The 14,071-nt window shown below is 38.6% G+C and overlaps 1 protein-coding gene across 5 annotated transcripts in view; it reads right to left on the bottom strand.

The window, feature by feature from the left end:
* Positions 1-2,051: 2,051 nt before the first annotated feature.
* Positions 2,052-14,071, bottom strand: part of TEF (TEF transcription factor, PAR bZIP family member) — a 35,445-nt gene continuing 23,425 nt past the window's right edge. For 3 of the 5 annotated variants that reach the window (XM_042466794.1, XM_042466791.1, XM_042466796.1), the window contains exons 3-5: positions 9,346-9,566; positions 8,170-8,381; positions 2,052-5,599 (exon numbers count right to left, since the gene is read on the bottom strand). In XM_042466794.1, coding sequence (XP_042322728.1) covers positions 5,578-5,599; positions 8,170-8,381; positions 9,346-9,566 — 455 coding nt within the window. In that variant the 3' untranslated portion in view covers positions 2,052-5,577. Of the gene's footprint in view, positions 5,600-8,165; positions 8,382-9,345; positions 9,567-14,071 lie in introns of those variants that run through there. The other 2 variants (XM_042466795.1, XM_042466792.1) reach the window with 1 other exon arrangement.

Here is a 14,071-nt window from a genome sequence, read left to right as displayed (position 1 = left end):
TAAGATAGAGAGGGGAACAAGACAAGGATGTCCTCTCTCTCCATTACTTTTCTTATTGATTATGGAACTACTTATAAAAGAGGTTAAATCAAATGTTGATATAAAGGGATGTAAAATTTAAAAAATACAATTATAAAATAAGGGCTTTTGCAGATGATGTAATTATAATTATGGAAGAACCAATGGAAAATATAAGAGAAGTTTTGGAATTGTTAGATAAATTCGGTCTAGTAACAGGATGTAGAATTAATAAAAACAAATCAACTATTCTAACTAAAAATATTAAGGAAAAAGAGGAAACAGAATTAGAGAAGAAATCTGGTATAAAAGTGGGGAAAAAATCAATTACCTGGGAATTCAAATTACTAATAAATCCATTGATCTATTTGAAAATAATTATAAAAAATTATGGAATAAGTTAAGGAAAGATTTGATAAATTTGAATAAATTGAATTTGTAGATATTGGGGAGGGTATCAATAATTGAAATGAATGTCTTGCCGATGATTCTTTTTATGTTTCAAATTATCCTTATTATAAGTTCAGATAAGATCTTCAAGGATTGGCACAAGGATATTTCACAATTCATTTGGATAGGTAGAAAACCAAGAGTCAAACTAAAGATTATACAAGATTCACGAGATAGGGGTGGTTTATATCTTCCAAACCTGAGGGTGTATTTCATGGCATGCTGTTTATTATGGACAAGAGATTGGGCTAGACTGACAAATGATAGGCTGTTAGAATTAGAAGGTGATGGTGCAAATTTCAGCTGGCACGCCTATTTGGCTTATGGGAAGGATAAACAAAACAAAAGTTTTTCAATGCATGGTATAAGGAAACCACTAATGAGGATCTGGAACAAATATAGGAAAATAATTTTACCAAAAATGAGTTGGTGGGTTTCTCCACAGGAAGCCTTTTATAGGAAAGAAATGTTTAAAGAGGTAAAATGGTATAATTATAAAAATATTCTTGAAGAAAAAGATGAAAATTGGGAGTTAAAATCAAGAGATAAATTATATGAAGAAGGCTGGAACATTAATTGGTTTGTAATTAGACAAACGCAAGAAAGATATACAGTAAATAGGACAAAAAACTATATGATTTTGAAATGAAGAAAAATCAGAACTAGGGAAAATTCTAACAAAAGAAAATACTAGATTAATTGGCAAATTGTATGATGTACTATTAAAATACGATACAGAGGACGAATCAGTTAAAGACCAAATAATTAAGTGGGCCAAAAATTTTGGATACCCCATACAAATGTCCCAATGGGAGAAAGTTAGGAAAGACGTACCTAAGTATACAATCTCTCAAAACCTAAGAGAACGTTTCTACAAAATGTTTCACTGATGGTACCTCTCACCAGATAAAATTGTGAAGATTTCCAAATCCAAGAATAACATATGTTGGAAGTGTAAAAAATAAATAGGTACCTTTTACCATAGCTGGTGGACTTGTAGATGGGCGAAAAAATATTGGAAAATGATAAATGACTTAATGAGCAAAATACTGAAAGCACAATTACAGTTAAAACCAGAATTCTACTTATTAGGTATATCTGGGGGAAATCTGAAAGGCAAACATGAAAAAAATGTATTTTATATGGTTTCTCTTGCTCAAATGTGCTTTGCCCAAAAATGGAAGAACGAGAATATTCCAACAAAAGAAGATTGGTTGGTAAGACTGTGTGATTGGATGGAGATGGCTAAATTAACGCAAGCAATAAGAAAAAGATCAAAAGACTAATTTACAAAGGAATGGGAGAAAGTAATTGTTTTTCTTGAACAATATTGAGGGAAAATAGCGGTGATGAATTTAAGATGAATGTAAATTAAAGATGTGATCCACAGGGGGAAAAAAACAGAATAAGAAAGTCAAAATGAACAATAATCAGACAGATATTGGTAGGAAGGAAGTCAGTATGAAAGAAATAGAGTGCGTGAGAAAATAAAGAATGGAAGAGTAAGAAGAGGTATATACAAAGAAGAGATAGAGAAAATATAAAGAGAGTGAATCAGTAAGTGTAGGTGTGTGTATGTTGAAGAAGAAGATAGGTTGAAGGAGAAGACACGAGTAAGGATTTAGTTGAGGGAAAGAGTCAAACTTTGAAAATTTTGAAGAAAGAAGAAGGAAGATGTGTAGGGTGAGGAAGGAAAGAAAGAAGGTATATAAGGAAAGGATAATAGTAGAGAGTTTAGTAGGGAAGGAAATGAAAGAATGGTAATGGATGAAGGGTTTAAGGGAAAAGAACAAGGAAATTGTATAATATAAAAGACAAAGTTTAAATTCCACTTTTCTATATAAACAAAATGAAAGATATATTATATAATCCTCTTCATTCAGTATACTTTAGTGCATGTATAAGTGAGGTTTGAGTTTGTATGTATGTATGTAAAGTCTGTAGATGTATTGTAACAAATTGTTTTTAATAATAAACTTGTCAGCCGACCCCCATCACAAAGAGAGAGGGCGGCACAGGCCCAGTGAGAGGGCTCTAAGCCCAATGGCCGTCCTCTCCATTTTTTAAAAAGACTATGTGGAAGTAGATGATCCCTGGGCCTTTCTGGCTGCCATTTTTGGAGGCTTGGCTATTTTAGGAGCCTATGTTCACTGGGTGGTCGCGAGCCACACAGGGGGCCCAGTCCACCTACCACCTGCCCTGAGGGTCCCCTGCTGCCACTGCAACATCTGCCACCGCCACTGTCGGCACTGGAGCTCCCCCTCCTCCCCCCGCGCTCCTGCGGCAAGAGAAGGCCCTGCTGCAGCACCTGCTGCTGCTCCTGAAAGTGGACCCTCAGGCTTTCAGACCCAGACCCGCCACAACAATAATACTGTGCTGTGTGAAGCAGCTCCCAGCCTTTCTGGAACAACAGGAGAGGGACAAGAGAAGAGTGAGAAGCAGGAAATACCCGTCTTTATTGTGAAGCATGTTATCTCCTGGCTGGAGGACAAAGAAGATAAGAGATAAGATACTTCTGCCAAGAAAAAAACAGGCGGGCGCAAACCCGGGCGCAAGGGAAATAAATAAAGCCAGATTCAATATGAAAAAAAGTATAGTTAGATAATGAATGATTAACAACAAACATGTAGAGCAGGGGTCCTCAAACTCCGGCCCTCCAGATGTTTTGGACTTAATCTCCCAGAAGCCTCAGCCAATCACCACACACATGCAAATTTCCTTCCTACCTCATAATACCCTCCTTGACAGCTTGGCCAATGATCTGGGATTCTGGGAGCTGAAGTCCAAAACATCTGGAGGGTTGGAGTTTGAGGACCCCTGGTGTAGAGAGTCACTGTAAATTACATCTGTAATGTAGCAAACATAAAGCCTGAAAATCTGGATCTGAATACAGTACTAATTTATAAGAATATGGGACTCAGTCTTTAAATTAGCATTAAAATTCTGGTATACAGATTATTATTTATGCTGATGTTCTCAAAAATTTTAGAGACTTTAAACAAGAAAAATTTAAACAAGAAAATTTAAACAAGATGCATACTGGGTTTTTAGTCAGGGATAAATAAATCTACTCTAAAGTAGGACTGGCAAGTTCTTTTGTAAACAGCAAACTATTTTATTATTTTTTAAAATTCAGCACTATTAGCATAGGTTTGTTGGTACCTGCCTCTCAGTGCCAGTTCCTAAATTTGTAACTAAAACTCCTTTAATCCATTTGAAGCTATTCTGCTGCAATCAACTGATTCAGCCATAAGCCTCCTAAACAAATCACCAAAACTTTTATCCAATTCCAGGAGCCATTTTATCTAAAAAAAATATTGAGTGTGTCTATTTGGCACTCTCCACCCAATTGTTTTTCTGCCTCATACTTCTCAGAATAATGAAACACTTCATCTCCAAAGGGTCTTCAGATATAATTAACAGGAAGCTTATGATGAGAAAATAGATCCACATGATTATTCTGACATTACAATTCTAATACAGTATACCCTCAGGTCATGTTTTAGATACAACTTTTACAGAGTGGAAATTCTTCTTTTCAGTATCCTACTTGCTACCTACACATCTATCATTAACATGCTTCTTTCATAGATATCTGTTCAAAGAATATTCCACTGACTTATGTCTCATGTTTCAGGTTTATGAGCACAACACTCACCTTACTGCATCAGGCATTCAAGAACTAAAAAATTATTCACAGGAAAGGGATAGACAACATCAATTGCTAGCATTTTGTTCAGTAATTATGATGGTGTAAGCATGACACACGATATCTTAATTACATTAATTCAATTTTACAGTCATTGAACCATCATAACGACTGAAAATGCCCCTAAAACCTACCTTTTAAGCCATATGGCTCCCCTAATAATTTCCAAGGTGCTGGAGAGAGGAACAGTGATAATAAGTCCATCCCTCTCCTGGTAGTGGGACAGGTTGCAATAGCCAAGGTAGATTTTGGGAGGGGGCAGCACAGAAAAATGTAACTAAGTAGTTGTAGCTATGTCATTGTAGCTATGTATCCCAATGCAGGATTTCAGGCAAGCGTTGCTAACTTTGTCTCTACTACTATGAAGGAGGAACACAAAAGTCAACATTAAATACATTTGCAGCTGAGAAAATCAGAAGTCCACATTTTAATGGTAAACTCCAGAGAACTTTATACTGTTTATTTCTAGAAGGAAAAGAAAATCAGAGTGAAAACTCTGTCCTTTTATTATAAATTCTTGCTCCTCATTATACAGCTACAGTTAAATTATGTTTATGAAAATAATGAAACAAAAATATCTTGTAATTTTTATAAAGAGTAGACTGAAAATGCATCAATATAGAATTATAAAGTTGGAAGAGACCACAAGGGCCATCCAGCCCAACCCCCTGCCATGCTGTAATACACAATGCCATTACAATAATTTTACAACAATATTGCCAAGATCAGGAAGCTGACGTGAAAATGCTAACTTTAGAAATCTAGTATCTGATTTTATCAGCTGAAAAAATAAGGTGCATTTTACTCGTTAGCATGTAATGAGATATGGAACATATTTGGGTGCTTGTTATTTTCAATTAATTCAATTTCAGTCTATAGGTCAAAAATTACAACAAAACACATCTCTTTTTTGTCTGTTTTCCACATATGCTCTTTTCAATCATGTTCTTCTGACCAAGATATAATTCTTTAGCAGGATTTAGATGCAATATAAACATTTATTCTAAAGCACAGAACAGATGAGGAAAAGAAAAAACAAAGCTACATGGATTTCTTCAGTTATGATTTGTCTCACTCTCCCATCTGCATATTACCTTAGAAAACCATTATTTCTTCAGACTGAACACAAGGATTTGAGTCCCATATGTAGCTGAAGAATGTTACCAACTGTACTGCAGACTCTGGTTACAAGGAAAAACAGCAGTACAAAAAGAAACTGTAAGATTAGAGATGTTGGATTTTTCATCATGCTCAGCCCTAGTTCAGGTGAGGTACTTGCAGGGAAGCAGGGTCATCAGTTGTTTGCAGAGAATACCTCACATCTTTCTTTGTTCACTCTGATGGCAGGTTGTTTCATGTGTAGTTTTTACTTTCTGAGATTAAGAGTCTTTAAAGCTGCATCACTCGGAATCGGATAAGTCACTTTAAACAAAGCAAAGCAAGAATATGACTATATATTTATACTGCAGCATTTTGTTACACCGATCTCCCAGGGATGCCACCAGTTCCCCATAATATAAGAAAAAAATCTTTGCACTATTTGTTGAGAGTTAAACTGATCATAAAGGCAGCTCCCAATGAAAGGAGTAACAATTTGAGGGAAAATAATAATTCTCGTCAATGCATTTTATTTTGCTAAGATTTAGACCACTTCTCATTTCCATTAAAGAGCTAATCTATGGTTTGCCTTAACTACAGATGACTACCTTGGCAGTATTTATAACAATGACTTGAATTCCGTAATGAACAAAGACTCCAAAAAAGACTGCAGAACAAAAGAACTAGTGGCGCTAGCACATGGGGATATTCTTGCCCTAGAATAACAGCAGTGTCTCATACATTATCTTTAACAATCACCTTTAATGATTCTGAAGGGAGACTCAGCATTCAAGTTTTATTCTCTGACTGATGGATTAAGTTTCTGATATACATTTTCTTATAAAATAGTGCTTTTGAACGAACCATTATGCACATGCATTCTGATATATGTGCACTGATAAAATTATGCAAAAACTCAATTACATCTGCCTTACTGAAGTTCTTACAACTGATGGCCTTTTAGGAAAGGTCTCTGTAATTTCATCAAACTACATGCTGCTTTAGCTGAAGGAGAATATGATCAGCAATTAGCATCTATAGGGAGAGCCTTAAGTGCTCTTTTCAAGATAAAAACCAAAATATGTGTGAGACAAAACCAACTGTTGTCAGAGAAACCAGATGCAAAACACTCCCAAGACATAATGAAATTAAATAGTTTGCACCAAGGTGACATAGATCTTCCTTATATTGGTTAGAATATCAGAGGCTGTAGAAAATTATGAGTTGTACTGATCTCATTAACACAAGCTAGCCCAGCACTCATACTATTCTTATACTACAGTATGACACAAAACTTTATTACTTCCAATAAAAGTAAGATCAATACAACCCTCTGAAGAATGAGATGTATATTATAGTTATATAAGTAAATGAGTCTGGGAATGCAAGTGAATCTGGTTCATTGTTCAGTCATTCATGTTAAGGTTTTGGGTTTTTTAAGAAGACATTTAAGAGAGAAATGGTGTCAACTCATAAGTAACAAACTGCAGGTTAAATCAGTTGACAGGAGTGGCTTCCAGTATATCAAGGACTGGGAATCTCTTTCAATTGCAGTTTCAGTAAACTTTTCAAGGATTGCATTCCAATGGCAGGCAGAACCAATGGCAAAAGAATGGGGCCAAAAATGCAAGCAATGCAAAACCACAAGGTTGCGAGTTCAAGACCAGCAAAAGTGCCCAAGCTTGACTCAGGCTTGCATCCTTCCGAGATCGCTAAAATGAGTACCCAGACTGTTGGGGGCAAATTAGCTTACTTGCTAATTAGCTTACTTGCTGTTCACCGCTATGATCTTTGGAATAGCGGTATATAAATAAAACATATTATTATTATTATTATATTTTCGGTTGAACAGCAAGTAAGCTAATTAGCAAGTAAGCTAATTTGCCCCCAACAGTCTGGTATCATTTACGACCTCGGAAGGATGCAAGCCTGAGTCGAGCTTGGGCCCTTTTGCTGGTCTTGAACTCGCAACCTTGTGGTTTCGAGTGAATGGCTGCAGTACAGGCATTTAACCACTGCGCTACCAGGGCTCCATATTATAGTAATTTAAAGTAGTAATACAACCACATAAATATTGTTTACACAACAGCACTCACTAATCAGTACAGTTGGCCATCTGCATCCAAGGATTCAACCATCCATGGCTTGATAATATCTCCTTGCCCCAAAGCAAACCTTGATTTTGCCATTTTATATAAGGGGCATCTTTTTACTACACTACTGTATATAATGGAACTTAAACATCCATGTATTTTGGTATCCCCTTGGGATCTTGCAACCAAACCCTAGTGGGTACCAAGGGCAAACTGTATTTATTTTCTTACAGAATCAAAAGACTTAGGACTGAAAAAGATGACTTACTTTGCCTAATAGAATATGAGAATACTGTATTGTTATTAATCCTGCACTTCAAATGAATTTCCACATAACTTGTTTTGTTAATTTGTGGGAGGGAGCAATCATTTCACAATTCTCCCAGCACCATTCCCCCCCCCAAAAAAATTACAGTTTGAAAGTAAAAATGAAAAAACAAAAAACAAAAAACGCAGTAAGTATTTTCTTCCTAATTTGAACTGCTGAACAGCAAGTAGAAATGCTGGCAAGTTAGCAAGCTAAACAAGTTTATCTTGACTTTTTAAGTAACCAAATTAGTGTTATTTGATTAGAAATGTCAAGTTCAAATTAGAAATGTCAAGTTTAATATGTGCTAAAACTGTTAAAATATTAAAAACTGACATACTGCAATATAAAGATCATAAAGAATCTGACCAAGTTGTGTCAGCAGAAGTGGATCTTGGTTAAAGATACACAGAGGTGACATAAACATTGCTTATGAGTTTCTACAGAAATAAAAGCAATCCAAGGGATAAAGTAAGGGAAAAGAGTTTGCTTACAAGGGTCCATATCTGCTTTCATATTTAGAGACAATGTTCTTGCATTTTCCAACTTCCTTCCGCAACTCTGCAACTTCGGTCCTCAATGCTGTATTTTCTTTCTCCAGAAAGGCAGCTCGGATTGTGATCTGATTCTCTTTCAGGCGCCGAGCATCACGAGATCGCTTGGCTGCTACGTTGTTCTTCTTCCGCCTTGTCCAATATTTTTCATCCTGCGGAAAATAATGGGTTGAACAGTTTACTACAAGTGTAAAAAAAAAGTAATAGAGCATCTATGGCTTCCTCTGTCACTAGCTATGGTTGCAATTCCCACCTACATGCTATTGTTGGTCATGATATGGTAAACTCTAGATTACACTACTGCAATATGGTATGCAGGATGTGGTGGCTCAAGGGATTAAGACGCTGATTCTGATGATTGCAAGATCGGCAGGTTAGCAGTTCAAGGCCCAGGTGCCACATGATGGGGTGAGCTCCCATCATTAGTCCCAACTTTTGCCAACCTAGCAGTAAAAGCATGCAAATGCAAGCAGATAGATAGATACCACTCTGGTGAGAAAGTAAACAGCGTCCTGTGCAATCATGCTAGCCACATGATCACAGAGTAGTCTCTGACAATGTTGGCTCTTCGGCTTAGTAACAGAAATGAGCACTGCCCCCTAAGGTCAGATACAACTTGACAACCTTTACCTTTTTAATGTGGCACGTGAGGCTATCTTTGACATCTACTTGGAAATTTTATCCAGGACCAATTAGACAGAACATATCACACCATGTCATTAACAGCTTCTCTGACTGTGATCTACTTCAACAGCTGGATTTACTGCAACTAATTTTTGTTTTCTTAAAACAAATGAAACAAAGTATACTTGCCTAAACGCTGTTTGCTATTTTAAACATTATATGTAAATCATATACAGTACATATTTAATGTATATGTATGTGCAAAGAGAGAAGGGGCAAAGATAGACATACAAGATACAAAAATCTGTCAACCAATTGTGGCAAATATCAGTACTATGAAAGCAGAGTTGAAAAATCTACCCTGTCATGATTTCCAGAACCTTCTGAATGTTACCATCCACCCAAAGAACAATATACTTTAAGGAAACACAGAAAACTATTTTAATGCAACACACATCCCATCCCAACATTATAATAAAACAAGTCTGTTACCTTTTGATCTTCTGGGACAAAAACCTTCTTGGCTTTTTTAATCATGGGCTGTGGTTTCAGGTCCTCTTCAGCAAACTTGTGCTTTCTAGGGTTGAACAGCTCACCTCCAGGCACACTGGACAGCACTAAATCAGCAGGGTCAGGGTTGAAATTCACATCAACCTCAACACAGTCTGGATCAATAGGGCTGGGAGTCAGTCTTTCATTATCTGGTGAGGAGTCTGACAAAGAAAGGAGACATTGCAACAGCACATCAGTGTGAGAAAAAGAGTAACAAGGAAGCAGATTCAAAAGGAGCCCACTGAGAAAAGATAATTATTTATTCAGCACCCTCCTCCAATTATACAACATTTCACAAAGAATGAGAGCACAGATCCCCATCCCCAAGATACTTACTATCTAGAGATAAGAGTCAAGGGAGACAACCAGGAAAGAAGAAATGAAGAACATATGTAATTATTTCAATTATGTTTACTTGGGCTTAGTTACAGTAGAATAACTAAGGGTCAAGATGGCTGTGCTAAAGGCTTCAGACAGTATGAACCAGAGCAGCAAAGCGATTTTGAAAGAGAAATGAGAAAGATGACAAAAAACCAAACTCTGTACTGCTGTGACATGGAATGGGACAAACATCCCTGCCTCATTCCTGTTCCACCAAAAACAAACCATGATACTAGCAACTGGGCCCAGAAACAGACTCAGTTTCAAGCCAGTTAATGGTAATCTAAGTGGAATAGCTTACAACTCATTCAAATTCATTGAAATGTTAGAAATGAGATACTGTTATCAACAGCAGATATTTGAAAAAACAGATATGCAAGGAAACACAGGTGTCAACTAGTTAAGTGATGGCAGTAAGGCAAGAAGGACCACTCACTTTCAACTTATCCTTTTGATGAGGATGATACTAGTTGGATTAGGTACATGGAGTAGCATTTTCTGCTGCACCAACTCCATGTGTCTCCTTTAGTGAAATGACATACATGACACTTAGGCCCACCACGCTACCAATGCAGGATATCTATACTTGCTAAATAACATATCTGTTTAATTATGGCTGCTATTTTCTAGTATGCTAGACCTTGATTGTACATAGAAAGCCCTTAACATGAACAAAAGGTACTTTTTCTCTGAAGATGCCAGCCACAGATGCTGGAGAAATGTCAGGAAGAAACTCTTCTAGAACATGGCCACATAGCCCAAAAAAACCACAAAAAACTACAAAAGGTACTTTATTAATAGATTCTGAGCACATTTTGTGACTTCTGTGGGATTTTAGGAACTAGGCATTCTGAATAACAAGGTGGCACAGAAACTCATTAGACTCAATATTCATTGCAGGAGGAATAATTTTCATTGCAGGAAGATTAACGAAGAGCTCTTTTACATCACTCAAAGAACCGTTTAAAAACATATGCACATTTATTCCATAGGCATATATTTTCATAAGAAATACAATCTGCCCTCCACATCCACGGGGGTTAGGGCTGCAAGACCCCTGTGAAAGTGGGAAAATGTGAATATGCATGGGTGATAGCAGGGGCCTCCCCTGCCTTTCCCATTCACCCGTTCATTCAGCCAGCTGTCTGTCTAGGGCTGCTGGGAGGTGGCTGGACAAGTGAGGCAAAGGAAATGAGGAGGAGGAGTGCAAGGAAGAAGTCCAGGAAGAGGGGGGAGGAACTGTGCGGGGTAGGGCACTGTAGCCCTTCAGACATGTACAAACTCACAAATAATCAAATGCGCGAATGTTTAACCCACGAATGTGGAGAGTCAACTGAAGTTATTATTTGAAGAAAATAAGCACGACTCTACAGACGTCTAGAATTATGAAAGAATATCAGAAAATTGTATTGGCACAAAACCTCTGACAGAATTATAAACCTGTATGGAGAGATTGTTTATACACATGTATTCTGTGACACATCATCTTGAACTAATTATGAACGTAGATTCTAAGAATTATAATTGTGAAGTTTAATTTAAAATGTGAATGAATTGTGGCTGACACTTGCTTAGAATTCACTCGTGATAGGGAAATTTATCTCATTTATTCAGAAAGAGTTTGGGGACTGCTGGAAGGGATGCAGAAAGTCTGCATTTATTTTAATATCTTACTGGCAACGAAAGCTATAGTGATTCTGTGATTATGGGACTATAGCACTCTGTACCTATTCAAAGACATCTCTTTTCCTTTTACATTATTTCAAGAGATGGAAAGGTCACTGTGTAGTCTTGAGATTAATCAACCAAATCTCCTCTTCCTTCCTTTTCTGGGATGACTGAAAACCATCTTCTAAAGTAATACTTCCCTCCCTAAAAACCTTCTGTTTATAATGGTAGAATGCCTTAAATCTGACCCGGTGTTAACAAAGGACTGCTCCATTGTCAATTTATTAGCCTCAAAATTATTTGGCTGTAACCATTATTACTAATAGTTTTGCACCTCTTAGGCAACAGTTCTGTATCTCCTAACTTGCTTAGGTATGGTTTAATCAGCTTGTACACTTTTCAAGAAAAAGCCCAACAGAACTTTCTGGAAAATTCAGAAATTCACATAGAACAATATTACAATACACATTTGCAGAGTGATCTAGAAAGCTGCTAGGATCAAGAGTCAGCTTCTGGAAAGTCAGCATAAAGATCCATTCCTTCCCTGTAGCTCTGACTTTACTGAACATAGGGCCTGTACAGATGGGCCATTAAGCACGTCCTGGCGACGTACTAGGGTTGCTTATATACACCCCACAACCCTAGTACGTCGCCAGGACGTCAAAATGGCGGCACCCTGTTGACATGGGCACTGCCATTTTGACATAACGGTTGTGTCGCGTCCAAACGGTGTGGCACGGCCATTACATCCTGGTGCTGCTGCAGGGCGCCTGTGGCGCCCTTTCAGTGGCGCTGGAAGGAGCTCTGAAACAGAGCTCCTTTCGTGCCGCGTATCGTTGTCGCAGCCTTTACACAGCTGCGCCAGCGATACAAAAGAGAAAGGGGCCGAGTGGCCCCTTTGTCTCTTTCCCTGCCACTGTCGGGGTGTCCTTGGGGCATGAAGCCCCAAGGACACCCCTTTGCAGGCCACAGGGAAGTGGCGTTTTGCCGCTTCCCTGAGGCTTGGAAAAGCGGCAGATCAGGGCTTCCAGGGCTGCCACTGTGGCAGCTCAGGCCCCGATCCGTTGGAGAAAGGGGCAGACTGTATCCTGCCAAAAACAGAAACACATTTCTGTGCTCCATTTAAATCTCTTACGAGCTTTTTATGAAGCTATTTAATAACACAAAACATAAAACATACACCAAGAAGGAGAATACCGTCTTTGTAAGGGAGCAGCCCAGAGATCCCATTTGATCTCCTGAATCTCTGTTTTGCTATTTAAGCGGGAAAGCATGTTCTGAGAATCTTCCAGGAAATGTGATTTTCCTCTAAAGCAAGGTTTACAGTTCCTACACGCCTTATTTTACTGGGGGGGAAAAATGATTTTCTGAGTCAGAAGTGCACAAGGCAGGATCAAGTGGAAGTATGATTTCTAGATTCACAGAAGTTGTCTATGTCTGCTTTATCTCTGAACACAGTTTAGTAAAACTGGAGAAGATTTGGACTTTGATCGCTGTGTGAACTTATTTTTAAGCATAGGTTCATAAAATGCAATTACAGCAAGGAGGGCCATCACTAATTTTCCTTCATGAGAAGGCAACTAAAACTCACTCCCATTGTGAAAAGTCATGAGTACTATTATTTCCAGTATCATGTAGCCTTTGTGGCAGATGCGGTATGCTAAGTTCTTATAGAATCCTCAGGATGCCAACATCTGATGACAGCACTTCCTGTTCTTATCACAGCTCAGGAAAGCAGTTTGAATAACAAAACATATATTATGAGTTGGTGTTATCAGTGTGCTAAGGAGGTCCAGAGAAAGTACAAGGGATTAATAAATAATAGGACTATCAGGGACCAGGCCTATGACCATATTGCTATAATAGGAGAAATATGCTGATAAATGCCTTCAGGAATATTATGAGACACTAGCATCTCATAAGAACTGGGAGTCAATATACTGTAAGTTCAGAAAGAGGGAAGGGGGGGGGACTGTGCGGATCGCCTCTGAAGGGACAGCCTGCAGCTGCCTCCATCTTGCCCAGATCAGGGTCACAGCAACCACACACCACATCCCCATTCTGGCCTTTCCAGTATGCAAAAAGGAGCCGCAAAAAGCAGCTCCTTTTTTGCGCCCTGGAAAAGGCGTGATAGCTGCAGTGCTGCGGCTTTAAGGCGCTCTTCTGGCGCTGCGTCGTGTAAACACAGTGCCAGAGGAATGCCGTGACACCGAACGCCATGTAGAGCATCACATCGCAATGAGAGCAGAGTTGAGGCGGGCAATGTATGGACGCCATGCCCCGACTCCACCCCCAGGCTGGCCTTAATGGCCGGTTGGCACAGCCCCTATGCCTCTCTCAGAAATTCTTTAAGAAAGAAGGAAAAGAAAATTAACCAAGGGGCAAAACAGGTCATCCCTTTGCGCTGCCTTCCAGGAGGCTTGGGAATGTGATGTTTACACGCCGCATGCTTCCAAGCCACCCATTTACATGGGGGCACCTTCATTACACTTCAGAGGTACAACGTTTACCTGCTGCAGGCCACTGGAGTGTCATGAAGCCAGCTTCCAGGCACAGCGTAGGCAGAAAAGACAGCTTTTTTTCTGCCTCCAAAAGAAGCAGCTATTTGCCACTCCTT

Source organism: Sceloporus undulatus, chromosome 5, assembly GCF_019175285.1.
Source record: "Sceloporus undulatus isolate JIND9_A2432 ecotype Alabama chromosome 5, SceUnd_v1.1, whole genome shotgun sequence".
NCBI lineage: Eukaryota > Metazoa > Chordata > Lepidosauria > Squamata > Phrynosomatidae > Sceloporus > Sceloporus undulatus.
The sequence above is the reverse complement of the archived record's forward strand: the minus strand, read 5'-3'. Positions and strand labels throughout refer to the sequence as shown.